The sequence below is a fragment of the Argentina silus genome, assembly GCF_951799395.1.
Source record: "Argentina silus genome assembly, chromosome: 18".
NCBI classification, from domain to species: Eukaryota; Metazoa; Chordata; class Actinopteri; order Argentiniformes; family Argentinidae; genus Argentina; species Argentina silus.
In genome coordinates, this window is record NC_139672.1 from 14,065,483 (window position 1) to 14,083,013 (window position 17,531).

General features: G+C 43.4%; 1 protein-coding gene across 1 annotated transcript in view; it reads left to right on the plus strand.

Annotated features, from left to right (window-relative positions):
- The first annotated feature begins 7,582 nt into the window (after nt 1–7,582).
- trpa1a (transient receptor potential cation channel, subfamily A, member 1a) overlaps nt 7,583–17,531 on the plus strand; it is a 14,686-nt gene continuing 4,737 nt past the window's right edge. Inside the window, exons 1-20 of the mRNA XM_083689879.1 lie at nt 7,583–7,614; nt 7,726–7,915; nt 8,101–8,251; nt 8,595–8,770; nt 9,147–9,254; nt 9,588–9,696; nt 10,510–10,655; nt 11,022–11,158; nt 11,304–11,352; nt 11,742–11,841; nt 12,228–12,328; nt 12,836–13,005; nt 13,470–13,634; nt 13,787–13,901; nt 14,604–14,770; nt 14,987–15,077; nt 15,328–15,387; nt 15,532–15,630; nt 15,754–15,824; nt 16,801–16,954. Coding sequence (XP_083546005.1) covers nt 7,820–7,915; nt 8,101–8,251; nt 8,595–8,770; nt 9,147–9,254; nt 9,588–9,696; nt 10,510–10,655; nt 11,022–11,158; nt 11,304–11,352; nt 11,742–11,841; nt 12,228–12,328; nt 12,836–13,005; nt 13,470–13,634; nt 13,787–13,901; nt 14,604–14,770; nt 14,987–15,077; nt 15,328–15,387; nt 15,532–15,630; nt 15,754–15,824; nt 16,801–16,954 — 2,265 coding nt within the window. The 5' untranslated portion in view covers nt 7,583–7,614; nt 7,726–7,819. The remainder of the gene's footprint in view (nt 7,615–7,725; nt 7,916–8,100; nt 8,252–8,594; nt 8,771–9,146; nt 9,255–9,587; nt 9,697–10,509; nt 10,656–11,021; nt 11,159–11,303; nt 11,353–11,741; nt 11,842–12,227; nt 12,329–12,835; nt 13,006–13,469; nt 13,635–13,786; nt 13,902–14,603; nt 14,771–14,986; nt 15,078–15,327; nt 15,388–15,531; nt 15,631–15,753; nt 15,825–16,800; nt 16,955–17,531) is intronic.

The following is a 17,531-nucleotide window of genomic DNA, read 5'->3' on the forward strand; positions in this document are numbered from 1 at the left end:
TGTGCAATGACGGTCACACTTTAAAACAAAGTACATATTTTAAAGGCTTAATAAAGCATTAGTAGACCCTTTATAATGCATGCATAGATGCTTAACATCTTAATCATTCATAGGCAGATCTCTACCGCCTATCATATAATGGGTGATATAACATGTCCTTAAGTCTTAGGCTTTGTCAAATGTGACCTACCTGTAGGCCTTATGTCACCTGTCCCTGTAAAACATCCATGGTATGGCTTTATAAAGGGCGTACGATTGTAAGATATACTTTGTTTAAAGACGGACAAAACTGAGAAATTTTACATGCCTAATGACAATCTATGAAAACATAAACATGTTTTAAAATTGAATGAAGAACTTTCACTTTGTTTATTGCACCACACCAAAACATTTTTGCATGATGACAAAAGTTAAAATAAGTAGTTTTACTATCTACTAATAAAGAAAGATTCAAGATGTTCCGAGACAAGCTGTTCGAAGACAAGAGGCTTTGATTGTGTAATGAGAGGGGGGGCGGGAGGAGAGAGAGAGAGAGGGGGGGAAGAGAAAGACAAATCCTTGTAGAGGTATTAAGCTCGCAGTAGCCTACCTGAGTTAATAATAGCCGGTCTACACATAATATAGGACACTATAGGGCAAACTTGGATATGCCTACGTCATGATGAGATTAAAATCATACCCAAATCAATTCTGATAAGACTTGTGAATTTGCTTGTTTGTTGTGGGACTACACTGTCACGTTCAATATTTTTTTGCAAAGGTTACGTTTGTAACAACTTTAAAGCTGATATAAATCCCCCCATTAAACTTTTCAAGCATCTTCTTCACCAGTAATAAGATTGAAGACGCACACATCTCTTACAGTCTGTTTTACATTTAGGACTATTATGAACATGTTTTCGTGCATGCTATTACACAAACTATCAACAGATATTCCAGATCATCTGTACTGGCGATTCCATTACCGTTAACTACATTCCACTACCGTTAACTATATTCCACTATCGTTAACTACATTCCACTACCGTTAACTACATTCCACTACCGTTAACTACATTCCACTGCAACTTCCCTTTCGATAGCCTCACAATAATTTGCATAATTCGTGTCCTACCTTTTGCTTATCACTCTAGCTTCACAATACAACTCTTCTCCCCCGAAGAGCAGCAAGGAGCGGTGGCAGGTTATCAGCGACTACCCTCCCATCAGACTAGGACCGCAAGCCTTCTGTGACTTTACGAGAGGGATATGTCCACATCTTTGTAAAAAAAAAATTGTAATCAGAAATAAACACAGAAATCTCTTCCTCGTAGTGAAAATCTACCACTACGATTGGTAAAATTGCAGGTTGCACACTCCATGAGTGTACGGTTAAAGAGGGTGCCCTCGGATATCGAACATGTAAAAATAACCGGATGAGCGCAACATGGGGCTATCTGCATAGCAAGACACACAGGATCGACTAAAAGGGGGCAGCTTTCCTACCCGCTGGAGGCTTCAGCCCGGAGGTGAAAGCTAATTGGATTGAGCTGTTCATCACCAAGGACAGCGCCAGATCAACCAGAGCGAGCCCTCGGAACAACTCAGCGCGCGCGAGACCTGTGGCAAGTGGTGACGCGGCTGTGCGTTAGATAGAGCGTAATTTAGCGTGTAAAGTTTTCGCGATCGAGGACTTTGATAAGATAAGAAGAACTGTTGCGGTTGAATGAAAATGACACCCTTCCTCCCTTTATCTCTCTCTCTTTCTCTCTCTCTCTCTCTTCTTTTTTTCTGTGTGTGTGTGTGTGTGTGTGTGTGTGTGTGTGTGTGTGTGTGTGTGTGTGTGTGTGTGTGTGTGTGTGTGTGTGTGTGTGTGTGTGTGTGTGTGTGTTAAATGGTAGAAACTCCCGAAGCAATTCCCTGGACATAAATGAATCCAAGAGCAATAAACAGGAAGTGATAAACAATCATTATCTCTTTTTTATTATTTATGTTCATAACATTAGTGTCACTCTGAGAGCAACAATAAGATAATAGATAAACCACAACCAACAACAATAAGGTAACAGACAGCAATACGCCCCACAGAAATAACCATCATATCTTTCTCCACCAGATGTACAAGGAATGTGCAACACATTGTGTGGTAGCGTAGCATTCTGTTGTCATAGCACACCAGCGCTTTCATCGCCATGCCATTTGGCAGGCAGAGTCAAGCTGTCTCTGTCCTGTCTCTGGCCTGGAGCCTTCTACATGAGCTGAGTCATAGGAGGACACCACTGGAGATCTGAGGCTAAAGTTTGGTCTGGTAGCCTGGCTGGCTAGCTGCCGCCAGTTCTGTGGAGGGACTTATGGGCCTCATCCAACTTGTACAACGATTGTTGTCTTGCCATACATGGGTTGGCTTGATCTTGTCGGAGTTGGCGAAAGCAAAAAACTGGAGCCCGGCTTACAGGTTGGTGTCGTGGGAGTGTTTGATGCCATTCCTCATTCCATGCCGTGCATTACAGTGAGTCTGTCCTCCGATTTCTACCTCCACCAGCCTCCCCTGGTTGGTATAGAGAGCAAAAACAACCCAAAGTATGACAATCACACAGTGTAGGAAAGCTCTCTCTCTCTCTCTCTCTCTCTCTCTCTCTCTCTCTCTCTCTCCCTCTGTCTCTCTCTCTGTCTCTCTCTCTGTCTCTCTCTCTCTCTGTCTCTCTCTGTCTCTCTCTCTGTCTCTCTCTCTGTCTCTCTCTCTCTCTCCCTCTCTCTCCCTCTCTCTCTCTCTCTCTCAAGCTGTCCATCATCAAGCAAGCCCAGAACATTATTTCGGACCGCCCCACGTCCTCCACCCTGAGTATCAGCTTCTGCCCTCAGGGGGCCACTATAAGGTCCCCACCTGTAAACTTAACTGAAACACTCATTCCTTCCCATATCTATGGGTGAGCTGTGAGCTGACAGATCGCCACAAGGCCTTCCAGGCTTCCATCGGCGGCCATGTTAGCCAACCGGCTGGCCAGAGCCAGCAGCTGGTGGCGCACCTCGAGAGCCTCGTCACTTCTCCGCACTCTGGCTGCTGGAATCTATCGGCGCAGTTTCTACCTGTTCAACTCTCCTTTACAGTCTCTCATCCTGGGCTATCCCTGGCTCTCCAAGCATAACCCTCACTTTAATTGGGCCCCTGGGGAGGTTACGGGTTGGGGCGAGGGACGCTCACCCTCCTGACTTCCGGTCTCTGTACCCCCTGTGGCTTTGGAGTCTCCAGCGTCTGCTAGGCCTCCTGTTCCCTCGCGCTCCTTGGTTTCATCGGACTCTGACTTTCCGGATCTTTCTAGTGTTCCCTCCTGTTACCTCGACCTCAAAGAGGTGTTCAATAAGACCCGTGCTGCCTCTCTACCCCCTCATCGGTCGTATGACTGCTCTATAGACCTGCTCTCAGGAGCTTCACCTCCCAGAGGGCGTCTCTATTCCTTGTCGGCTCCTGAGAGGGATGCCATGAAGGATTACATCGATTCATCCCTTTCCGGTATAATTCGCCCATCCTCTTCTCCTGCTGCTTCTTTTTCAGGTTAGGACCGGTCTGGTTGTGTTGTTTGGGGGTTTCCTAAAGGTGTGCCCAATTCATCCCCATTTCCTTTGGAGTTTTAGTTGGATTTCAATTTGTTCTTGTTGTGTAGTTTTTTGTAGTGTGTAATTTACTGTATGTTTTATGTATGTAGCTGTGAGAGAGGTGTATGACATGGGTAATGTGTGATGTATGTATTGTTTATAAGTGATGTGCAGTGTTATTTTATGTACAGCAGTACTGTGTGTTTAACTTCCATCCGTCAAAAGGTTCCGGTCAATCAAGACTAAAACATTGCGCCACCTGAACAGTTTCTCCCCCATGGCAGTGGGGCTCACAACCAATACCAAGTATTGTTCTGCTGTTCTTTTTTGTAAATTTGTACATTTGTTATTGGTATTTTGTTAATACTTTGCTGTTTTGTAAATTTCTTGTCAATATTTGCTATTTGTTTTTTATGTCCATGCACCAACCTCACCAAGTCGATTTCCTGTATGTGCAAATATACTTGGCCAAATAAAAGAATTCTGATTCTGATTCTGATTAAGACAAATTTCCCCTCGGGGACATTAAAGTTAATCCTGTCCTCTGACAAACAGAAAAGTACAATAATAAAGTTATGATATACACCCATAAAGACCCCCTCCAGAGGGGTGAAAACCATTGTTTGTTACGTGGTCTGGTATACCTGGCAACCTGGAAGTTTCAGGTGGGAGTTGGCTCCGAGGTAACTTGACTCGACACTCTCATGAATATGCAAGACAGTGGGCGTATTGTTAGATCTTCTACCTACAGCACATCAGGGAGGCTAGTAGAGGCAGACATCGGAAGACGGGCTCACGGAAAACACGGAAACACGTGTTTGATACCATTCCTTATTTCGTTTCATGCATTAAAATGAGCCTACATGTTTGATACCATTCCTCATTCCATTCCGTGCATTACCATGAGCCCGTCCTCCAATTTCTACTTCCACCAGCCTCCACTGGTACCTACAGGACATCCAACATAGTTTCTGTATTAGTGCTGGGAAGGACAATGGGAAAAGAACATCTCTGAGCCGGCACAGTAGAGTTCACCTCGTCCTAACTAAGTCTCATCCGTACTGGCAGCAGTGGTGACTGGCCCTCAGTCTGGGGATGATGACGACGATGACACTTGGCCCCTCCTACTTTTCCAGTAGATTAAGGAGAGAGTCACAGCAGCTAGGCAGCCTGATCCTGTCCTACACACACACACACACACACACACACACAAGCATGCACACACACAAGCATGCACACACGCTCACGCACGCACATGCACACACACACACACACACACACACACACACACACACACACACACAGGGGCCTAGGGCCCTGCTTGGTGCCAAAGACAATACACACACACACACACACACACACACACAATCACACACCCACGGGCCTAGGGCCCCGCTTGGTGCCAAAGACTATACTGTCCCCTCTGGGAGTGGGCCTTAGCACAAGGAGATCCTCCCCTTGCTCCTTGTGCTGCAGGGGCACAGCCACTAGCACCTGGCGTAACACCAAGAAACACAGAGGAAAACTAACACAGGAGACCTTTTTCCTGCTCCTCAGACAACGTTATTCCATACTGAGTGTTCCTCACGTAGGTCTATCCCATGGTATTGAACATTGGAAACTCTCCAAGTGCCCAATGTGGCTGAATTCGATGACTTTATCAGAGATTGAAAAGACAATAGCAGTACCATAAGTGACCACTGGAGGGGGAAGTTTAATCACTGAAGCACAGGTCTGCATCATCTGTGCAGCTCGTATCATACCTTCCAGTAATACAGTAGCACAAGCAGAACAGGCATATCAACTTTGATAACTTGACATTGCAATTAAACACAGTTTGGTTGACACTGACATTTAATCCATTCAAACCCAACCTACAAACTAAATTAAGAGTAGCCTACAAGATACAGTACATTTAGGGCTGGTTTCACTGACACAGATTAGGCCTAATCCTAGGCTATTTTCTATTGAAAATGTTATTTAGTCCAGGCTTAATCTGCGCCTGGAAACCGGCCCTTAAAGACCCCCTCGAGTCAAAATCGAACATTTTAAGATGTAAATCCATGTTTTAAGTATGTCAATATTTTGGGCCGGAATAAGCAATTTTGTAAAAAAAAATATATATATATTTAGATTGTGTAGGAGAGTCAGAGATTAATTATCAAAACTCTGGGTGTCGATTCAGTGATGATTGAAAATGTGTTGAAGGTCTTCAAATATATGCCATTAAGCTGACGCTTTTATCCAAAGCGACTTACACTGCAGTGAGTGCATACATCTATATATGGTCCCAGCAGGAAGTCTTCCCTTAGGAGGTCTTTCCTTAGATTTAGACATGAGCTTTGGTTTCAAAGTACACATATATCAGACAATACACTATCAATTTCCTTATGCTTATTATTATTATTATTTCCGAGCTAAGCAACTTGATATTGGAGAGGTATCAGATTTTCCCACTGAAACAGCAATGATACTTCCTTCGCCTCCGTGATATGAAATGGTGGCAGGCAATTAAATCACCAGCCATATTTCATACAAGTCATGATTACATCAATATGTTCAGGTTATTTATAGTTTAATTATATGAGCAATAAAACATGGTAAAATATTTTAATCAAAAAGATTATGACACATGTGTTTATCTGGTATTGGGAGCATATGAAATGTTACCCCCACGTTCCTCTTAGAGCAATGCCAAGCTAAACAAATATTTGAGTACAGCGATTGAACTCGATGATCGAAGGTCTCTTTAATAAAAAAAGGCGTTTGCCTTTATTTGTGGTTCATTATCTACACATACAACCACACAGCATTGTTAACCAACAGAGCATTGTGAACCACACACCGCTCTTAACCAACAGAGCTACATGTGTGCACTTGTCCCAGCTCAGTGAGAAAACAAGAATGGTATGTTATTGTACAAGCATATATAATAATAGATGAATAATAGTGCATTCACCTGAGGGAGCACGGAGTTGTACTAGGTCTAAAACAGATTAGTTGGATCAACAGTTTATGAAACATACATGATGTGACTAAAATCTGGAGGGGAACATTTATCTAGTTATCAACAGAGAAATATTTATCCAGTAATCAACAAACTTCACAAACGACACTGGAAAGTCTGTAGATCTTAGTCATACAGTAGGCATTCGATTTTGATAAGTAAGAACAGGTCTATATTGTACCCCTGGGTTATATATCAATTCATGGTAAGCCTGTACAATTTGATGACGACCCTCGGCAAGCTATAAATCCATTATGTGGTCATCCACAATTCAGATTCAGATTCAGAAAATGTCCTCAGAGAGGCAGTTTGTTGAGCAGCAGCAGTTCATACAAATACTGTACAACCAACAAGATAAAGATGATGACGACAACAACAACAACAACAACAACAACAACAACAACAACAACAACATACAACATACAATTATTAGGTACAAAGAAATAATTATTGATCTTTTTGGTTTGCTACTAGCCAATTGTGGTGCCATTATAATATTGAATTACTATTTTAATTGTTTGAGAGGGCAACATTTTGTATTATCTTAATTGGATTACAGTAAATGAAAAACTAATTCCCAATTTCACTTTTGATCAAGTCAAATTTATTTCATAACTAAGAGGTCCTAAATTGACACTGTGTGTGCGTGTGTGTGTGTGTGCGTGTGTGTGTGTGTGTGTGTGTGTGTGTGTGTGTGTGTGCGTGCGTGCGTGCGTGCGTGTGTGTGTGTGTGTGTGTTCGTGAGAGCTCTCAGGCAGATGGCTGGGCGTCCTCATCATTAAAGCTAATGTTGTTTTACAGGAAGGGCTGCATCTCCTTCGATTAGCTTAGGTTATAGCCATGGTTTGATGCACTTATATTAGCATAATCATCTCACTCCCCCTCTCTTTCCAGTCACAGACACGCCAAAGCCTGGTATCTATAGGGCTAATGTGTCATTTGATCTGGCAAATACATGTTGTATATAAACCCCCCTCCTTAACTTGAGGAGGCACACGGACACTCCCCACACTCACACCCACGGAACACTACAGGTAAGAACAGCTGGTTTTACATTTGGTCAATGTGTTGGTTGTGCAGGTTCTTGACAGATATTTAGATTTGAGATTCATATCATCCTCATTGTACACCTACGCCTGTTGCAGAACATACCTCGAACAGCACAATCCTTCCATTCACAAATCTGGTGAAGTTGCTGTGGAGTTGCTGTGAAATCTTCAAGGTGCTGTGACCGGCCTAATGAGTCAGTCCAAGACCCCGGCTCTGCAGTGCAACTCATACCAGAGCGTCTTTTATGGAGATGACGGGACAGACATCTCCGCCAAAATATTTGAGGTAAGTCAAAATGATACATTTGAAGTAAAGACAAAAATAAAAATAAAACAGATATCCCAAATATAGATGCAATAACTAAGAACAATATTAACTACTATAGCTATTCACAACTAACAACTATTGGTCTACAGAGTGTGTGAGTCAGTTGATAACCCAGTATTGTTGTGTCATGGCCGCGCTGGCAGTGGGCTCAGCAGGGCAACAAGGCAGCGTTGGAGAAACACTCTGCCCACCTGGGTGTCCGTGACAAAGCCAATGCCAGCCCCCTGCACTATGCCACCTCAGGCGGGCACCTTGGTATCATCCAGCTCATTGTTGAGGTATCTGGTCTGGATGGTAAGATTCAGAATCAGAATCAGAATCACATGGTTTATGGATGTTTTGTTTTGTTTTGTTTTGTTTTGATTTGTGGATCATGGCACGTTCTCCCAAATGAGTTGTATCAGTCATGTGGTTACTGTCGTTGACGATAACTGTATCTGTCGGTCAATGTATTTAAGTTTCAAGTTTCAAGTTTATTTAGTTTTAAAGTACATTATCTTTCTATCTATTTGTGTGTGTATTTGTGTGTGTGTGTGTGTGTGTGTGTGTGTGTGTGTGTGTGTGTGTTTGTACTTGTCACTGTCTCTATATCTGTATCTGTATCTATACTGTATCCACTGTATATCTGTGACCGCAGGGCTGAACAGCAGTGATGATGAGGGCAACACTGCGTTGCACTGGGCAGTGCAGGGCAGCCAGACAGAGAGCTGTGGGTGTCTGCTGAACCTCGGGGCTGATCCAAACATCCTCAACCAGGGCCTGATGTCTCCTCTCCACCTGGCTATCAGCCTCAGACACAACAACCTGGTGGAGGTCAGATCATAATTACCTCGGGCCAGTCAGTCCTAGCATGGCCCTCCCACCTGTATTACCGTGTTATTACCGCGTTATTACCATGTTATTACCACTTCATTCCGTGCTGTACGAGGAAGTGTTACCCAATTCTGAATATATGTGTATGAGGGGAGGCTGGTGGAGGTAGAAACCGAAGGACAGGCTCATTGTTAACGCTGGAATGGAATGAGGAATTCCATTCCATGCCTTACAATGAGCCCGTCCTCCGATTTCTACCTCCACCGGCCTCCCCTGATTTGTATATGGCAAAAACCATCAAACTCACTTCTATTCCTTAGTGTGACGCTCAGCCCCGTCTAACAGAGGGATGTGTATCATGTCTTTTCTTCCCCAGTTGTTACTGTCCCACAGCGCCACAGACGTCAACCTGGAAGGAGAACTGGGAAACGGACCCGTCATTTTGGCCTGTTCCATCGACAACCACGAAGCCCTGCGATTTCTGGTGAGTGACATTGGTGGTGACATTGACTTGGAACACACACTGAACCCACACTGAACCCACACTAAACCCACACTCCATTTAATTAGGTAAAACAACAATGAAACAGAGTGTGGATTTAGTTTGAAATTAATTTACTGGCCCAAACAAAAGAGCTATCTGATGCATTTGTTATCACTGCAATTAGATGAAGGACGATTTTAAGATACTATATGCTTTTACCATCGGGTTCATCAGAAACTATTGACTATGATTTTGGACAGCGTGGGATCGTCCATAGTAACTTAACGGATGTTTTTTTGTTCGTGGCGTTGATTACACACCTGTTACCCGCAGTTTAAGTACGGCGCCAGACTGTGTCAACAGAACAAGCTGGGCCATTATCCCATTCACGCTGCTGCCTTCGCCGGGTCATGCAAGTGCATGCAGGTGGTTCTACAGAGGGGTGAGTCAACACACACAAATGGGCCAAGTGCCAGAGCAAACTTTATTTATGTGTAACTAAAGCTAATAAGCCATATACAAACATTACCTACAATACATATGTATATATACATACAAATAATATACGCCATTAAGCTGACGCTTTTATCCAAAGCGACTTACATTGCAGTGAGTGCATACATTTCAGTATATATGGTCCCAGTGGGAATCAAACCCACAACCTAAGCGTTGTTAGCGCCATGCTCTACCAACTGAGCCACAGAGGACCACCAATGGGCCAGACGGCAAACAATTGGCTTTACAATTCCTTCTACAAGATATTTGCTGCTGGTATTGTGGTGCTGTAAACATTACTCATTTGTAGCTAAAAGCTAAATAGCCCTATAGAGTACAAACATGACCTACAATACATACAGAACCAGTCAAAGGTTTGGACACACCTTCTCATTCAGTGGTTTTTCTTTATTATTATTTTATTTTTTTAAATTATTTTCTACATTGTAGATTAATATTAAAGACATCAAAGCTATGAAGGAACACATATGGAATTGTGTAGTAAAACAAAAAAGTGTTAAACAAACCAGAATATGTTTTCTATTTTAGATTGTTCAAAATAGCCACCTTTTGCTTTGATGACAGCTTTGCACACTCTTGGCAAGGTGTGTCCAAACTTTTGACTGGTACTGTACATACAGTACATATTGACATTTCGATTATTATATTACAAAGCTCATTGAAATTCATGACAGTTACTCAATTCTAATTCAATGGTCAATCGTATGATTCTTTATCCCATTCACATCCACGTGTGAAGGTGAGGAGTTGGGTCGCAATTCTGACGTCCAAATCAACTATGTGGACAAGTCCTATTGCAGTCCCCTCCACCTGGCTGTTCGGGGAGGGAACCTGGAGGTTATCAGACTCTGTATAGAACAGGGAGCCAGGGTCGACCAACAACAGGTTAGTCTCCCTCCGCCAGGGGAGGCTGGTGGAGGTGGAGAGCGGAGGACGGGTTCATTGTAATGCATGGAATGGAATGAGGAATGGTATCAAACCCTCCTACCGATGCAACATCCATTACAATGGACAGACAGTGAGCATGGGTTCTCTGGGTTATGAGAATGCGGTAGGCAACAACACTTATGATGCATCCGTCCATTATTTCTACATTATCAGTTCATGTTACAGCCCCAGGGGACCCTGCAAGACCCTCCCCAAACCTCTCAAATCTAATCAAAGTGAACAAATACCCTGTAATTCCCAGACATGGTTTCAAATTAGCATGGTTATAATCTGTGTCATATCTTTGTGTTTCTCTCCGAACAGTGTGACAAGTCGACGCCCCTCCACTTCGCCTGTATCCAGGGGGCTACGGCGGCAGTCCAACTCATGCTGTCGACCTATGGCACGGTCTGTGATGTCATCAACATCACTGACGGAGCCTGCCAAACGCCGCTGCATAAGTAAGTTGTACAGTATGGCGCTGGGACGAGATAATGTAAAAACGATCGGAATGTAAAAATGACAACGTTATTGAGAGTTTTTACCGTAAAGGCAGAAATGTGATATCCTATGGTTTTACTCTGTTACTGTGTTCGTCACCCACAGGTCAACCATATTTGACCATGTTGAATTGGCTGAATACCTCATATCAAAGGTGAGTGATCACTAAACTAGATAAGAGACCTAAAATTGGGTGGCAGTCAGTAAATACGGTACCAGTCAAAAGTTTGGACACACCTCGCCAAGAGTGTGCAAAGCTGTCATCAAAGCAAAAGGTGGCTACTTTGAAGAATCTAAAAACATATTCTGGTTTGTTTAACACTTTCTTGTTTACTACATAATTCCACATGTGTTCCTTCGTAGTTTTGATGTCTTCAATATTAATCTACAATGTAGAAAATATTTTTTTTTTTAAATAAAGAAAAACCATTGAATGAGAAGGTGTGTCCAAACTTTTGACTGGTACTGTATGTTTTCGTTACAAGCTATTGGGCATATGAACTGAGTATCTCCCAATCTGACCATGTTGCTGTTGTCCTCCAGGGGGCAGACATCAACTTCGTTGACTGTAAGGGTCACACCCCCCTGCTCCTGGCCACTAGCAGTGGAGCGTGGAGAACAGTGGCTCTTCTAATTGCACATGGTAATATATGACTGTTAGACCTGACACATGTCACAATGCTTGTATAGTTTACACTACTGTGTACCAGACCTGGTTCATGTAGTATTTGAAATTATTTTAAATACTTTGAGCGCACCTGGATTGCCAGATGGACAGGTTTACCCTTTTTTGGGACTTGCATTGGTTCAATTGCACCAGGCACAACACAATCAAGCAAGTATTTGAAATTATTTCAAATGCTATTTAAACCCAGGTCTGCTGTGTATTGGACCGGAACCACCCCCAATCTCATGACTCAATAAACAGAAAACAGTCCATTATTGAATATGACATCAAAGTATACTGTATTTTTTAATAATTAGAAATGTAGCCTGTGTCACAGAGACTCATATCCATTTAAATTCCAGGTGCAAATCTGAAAATAAAAGACAAGTCAGGCTGCAATTTCCTCCATCTGTCCATTCTGCAGCCCAAAGGTCTCAAGAACCTGTCTGCTGAAGTCCTGCAGGTAGGGACTCATGAAATATGTACCTGTCAGGAGAGGCTGGTGGCGGCAGAAATCAGAGGAAGGGCTCATTGTAATGCATTGAATGGAATGAGGAATGGTATCAAATATGTGTTTGATACAATTCCTCATTCCGTTCCATGCACTACAATGAGCCTGTCCTACCTCCCTCAGCCTCCCCTGGTACCTGTAATGATGAATGTCCCTGTCAGGAGTTTCCATATGAATGATAAAGCATCTAGTTAGAATGACCTCAGGATTCATGGTTTGAGTTTTCATAAAGTTGTCAGAGTATTGCAAATTTGAAAGGATGATCTCACAAGGTTGGTCAAGACGAACAGGTAGTGCATTACTGCCACCTAGAGGGGGGTAAAGGCAACGTCAACATATATTATCAGTTATTTACAGCAGGCTCTGTACTGGGACAGTGTAGATCAGGGGAGGCTGGTGGAGGTAGAAATCGGAGGATGGGATGACAGTGGTGGTGGTGCTGTTGTTTCCTGCCCCCAGCTCGGCAGTGTGAAAGAGCTCTTGGGTGCGGAGGACATCGATGGCTGTACACCCCTACACTACGCCTGCAGACTGGGGGTCCCTGACTCTGTCAACAACATGCTGGGACTCAATGTCCCTCTGGACCACAAGTGCAAACAGAAGAAATCTCCTTTGCACTTCGCAGCCGAGTGAGTGGACTAAATGGACACATTCAACCCTCTATAGATACAGATAGATATAGATATCCATATATTTATATCTATAGATATAGATACCCTCTATATAGATACAGATAGATATAGATATTCTCTATATTTAGCCCATCCACCCACTCATCCTCTATATTTAGCCCACTCCACTCACTGTGGAGTTAAATGTCAGTGGTTCAAATGACATGGTTTAATTGACATGGTTTAAATGACATGGTTTAAATGACTTGGTTTAAATGACTTGGTTTAAATGACTTGGTTTAAATGACTTGGTTTAAATGACTTGGTTTAAATGACAAACACGCAATTGCTTGTAGTTACATGTAGCGAATTGCCTACAGTTTTCTTTGCCAGACCAAAGGTAACATTTATGATATATTACCTAAAACGGTCGATAGGATTTATCTTTTGACTGACTTTGTATGGTTCATTTTAAATTTGAGGTATGGGAGAATCAACACGTGTCACAGACTCCTAGAGAGCATGACAGACACCCGTCTTCTGAACGAGGGAGATGAACGAGGGATGACCCCCCTCCACCTGGCGTCATGTAGCGGTCACGCCAAAGTGGTGGAACTCCTGCTGAAGAGGGGAGCTCTGTTCCACAGGTACTGTAGACACACACACACTCTCTCACACACACACACACACACACACACACACACACACACACACACACACACACAGGCATTCACGCATGCACAAACAATGTGTGTGTGTGTGTGTGTGTGTGTGTGTGTGTGTGTGTGTGTCTATGCAGTGATTATAAAGGATGGACGTGTCTGCACCATGCTGCAGCGGAGGGCTACACCAAGACGATGAACACCTTGTTGGCTTCCAACATCAAACTGATCGACAAGACCGATGAAGATGGGGTCTGAATTCTCTCTTCATCCATTTACCCTTTCCCCTCTGAACCCTCAATGGTTTGGAAAGAAGGTGTCTTGACCCTTGATTGTTTTTGTGTCAAATGATGCCTTCCATAGACAGATACAATTCCTCTATCTAATAATGCAATCCTATTGGTCGTATTTGTAATGTCTCGTCCTGTTTCTTAGTTTATGTTTGTCTTTGTTTCATGTTATTCACTTATTGATTGGCTTCACCTGTTCCTCACCATCCTTCCCTGTGTGTTTAGTCTGTGTGTTCCCCTGTCTCACCTTCCCTGTGTGTTTAGTCTGTGTGTTCCCCTGTCTCACCTTCCCTGTGTGTTTAGTCTGTGTGTTCCCCTGTCTCACCTTCCCTGTGTGTTTAGTCTGTGTGTTCCCCTGTCTCACCTTCCCTGTGTGTTTAGTCTGTGTGTTCCCCTGTCTCACCTTCCCTGTGTGTTTAGTCTGTGTGTTCCCCTGTCTCACCTTCCCTGTGTGTTTAGTCTGTGTGTTCCCCTGTCTCACCTTCCCTGTGTGTTTAGTCTGTGTGTTCCCCTGTCTCACCTTCCCTGTGTGTTTAGTCTGTGTGTTCCCCTGTCTCACCTTCCCTGTGTGTTTAGTCTGTGTGTTCCCCTGTCTCACCTTCGTGTCATACAGTACGTGTCAGCGTTTCCTATGTTTTTGACGTTTCAAACCCTGCCTCTCCAGAACACAGCGATGCATCTAGCAGCTAAAGAGGGTCACTCCGCTGCTGTGCTGCTGCTGTTGGACCGAGGAGCCAAGATCGCCCTCAACAAGAACGACACCTCTTTCCTGCACGAGGCTGTGCTCAGCGGGAGGCGGGACACTGCCGACGCCATCATACAGAGCGAGAGGTCAGTCCACGACGGTACCTCAGGGTGAGATTCAAGTCCTCCTCCTGGTCTCCTGTTGTTTTTCTTCAAGGTTTTCTTCTGAAGGTTCCATAGCAGTTGCAGTAACAATGGTGGCTCTCAGAATGTTGGACGAAATTCCAATCTCAGTTTCTCCCTTTATCTCCCGTTATATCTACCTTTGTATTTATTTATTGTTGTTAAACGTGTGTGTTTCAGATGCAGTGAGGCTATCGAGATGTTCAAAATGGGGTCACCCAGACGTTGCGTAATCATGGACCTGATCGAGTTTCTACCAGAGTCCTACAAGGTCAGTTAGACTGTACTAAACCCCAACAAACAATACATACAGTACAGTTCTGCTGATGTCGTGAATGCATGGACACCAAACACTTTCACAGCTGGAGTCTTAGAAGTGCTAAGTGGTCAGGCTAACATGGTATTCGACTTTACAATGCAGTCATTCATGCTTATGGTGCATTATAAACACTTTAAAAACTATGTACTTAAGTAACATGTTACAGAGGTGCATTCAAACAAGTGTTATGTTCTCCCTACAGACCCTTTTGGACACTTGTGTGAAGGAGTCCGATGATGATGTCAACTCTACCAACTACCATGTAAGACTGTTACCTCTGTTCTGTATCTGATATTGCTTTCTTAGAATTCAAAATTTAGAAGTTGAGCTAAAAATAGATTTGGCCATTCTAACACTCATTCAGGGTTGAGTACAGTATGCAGGCAATGCCTTTTATCATCAACAGGTTCAATACGACTTCAGGTACCTCCAGGTTCCCATGCAGTTTGTAAAGCTTGCGAAAGTCAACCACGAATTCAAGTTCAAGCCTCTTGTTGCTCTGAATGTAAGTATCTGTTGTGTTTCACATGACCTACGTACAATTCATGGGGATATTGAATAATCTGACTTTGTTGTTTTTTGTTGTATAAGTGTTGTTGTTGTTGTTATTGTTTGGTTTTTTTACCAGCTAATGGTGGAATTTCATCGCATCGATCTCCTGACCCATCCGGTCTGCAGGAAGTATTTGGCGATGAAATGGTGAGTGATCATATAGACTGCTTTATTACACTTTATTGCTTTATTACACATGGATGCACATCACCCTCATATCCCTCTCTAAACTGTCCCACCATACTCATCACCCTCATATCCCTCTCTAAACTGTCCCACCATACTCATCACCCTCATATCCCTCTCTAAACTGACCATACTCATCACCCTCATATCCCTCTCTAAACTGACCATACTCATCACCCTCATATCCCTCTCTAAACTGACCATACTCATCACCCTCATATCCCTCTCTAAACTGACCATACTCATCACCCTCATATCCCTCTCTAAACTGACCATACTCATCACCCTCATATCCCTCTCTAAACTGACCATACACATCACCCTCATGTCCCTCTCTAAACTGACCCACCATACACATCACCCTCATATCCCTCTCTAAACTGACCATACACATCACCCTCATATCCCTCTCTAAACTGTCCCACTATACACATCAAAGCCAACTGTGTTCAAACCCACGTTCACAAGAGTGTTAGCCCGCCAAGATAAAGCCTAGCCCTATATGCCATGACTTATTTTTTATTTGGCCAAGTATATTTGCACATACGAGAAATTGACTTGGTGAGGTTGGTCCATGGGACATAAAAAGCAATATATAAGCAAATATTAACAAAACATTTACAAAATAGAAAAATATTAACAAAATAGCAATAACAAATTTACAAAATAGAACAATAAAACAATACATTTTGTAGGCTGTGCGAGGCTAAGTGGCAATAAGGCTAGAGGCTGTGAAATGGGTATGGGGCATGTACACTACAAATTAGAATAATTTTAAATAATGAAACACTGTCAGTGCAGTGTGTGTGTGTGTGTGTGTGTGTGTGTGTGTGTGTGTGTGTGTGTGTGACAGGGTGGGGGGGGGAGTGGAAGTCCCAGAGTCAGTGAGTGTCAATCTCACCCATGCTCAACAAACAAGTGTCTTTTCTCTACCCAGGAAAGCGTACGGTATGAAAGCCCACATGCTGAACCTGGCTCTCTACTCACTGGGCATGCTGCCACTCACTCACCTCATCCTCAACCTGAGACCTGTGCTCAACACCACAGGCAACAACACCTCTGTCAGCATGGTCACCAAGTCCTTTGACAAGGTAAACATCCCTCATTCTGTTCCATGCATTAAAATGAGCCCATCCTCCGACTTCTACCTCCACCAGCCTCCCCTGATAGGAGTGGAGATAAAGGTACTCAATCAATGCTCAGATAAGGGCTTTCCGCAGGGTGTTTAATTTCCGCAGCAGAATCAAGTGTAAATCATGTGTCCTTGATCCTTCAACTGGGACACAATCTGCTGTCGAAATCAAACACGATGCAGGAAACCATTGTCTGCAATTCATTGAATTCAGGGTGGTAGTATTAGATAGAGTGGAGGTAGAAATCGGAGGACAGGCTCATTATATTCCATTCCATGTATTACAATGAGCCTGTCCTACGATTTCAACCTCCACCTGATACTGGGTAGGACCTCCCTTTAATAGGAACACTATACTAATACTGGGTAGGGCCTCCCAAAACAGCCTCAATTATTCGTGGCATTGATTCCACAAGATGTTGGAAGCATTCCTTTGAGATTCTGGTCCGTGATGACATGATTGCATCACGCAATTCCTGCAGATTTTTCAGGTGCACTTTCAAGCTGTGAATCTCCCGTTCTACCACATCCCAAAG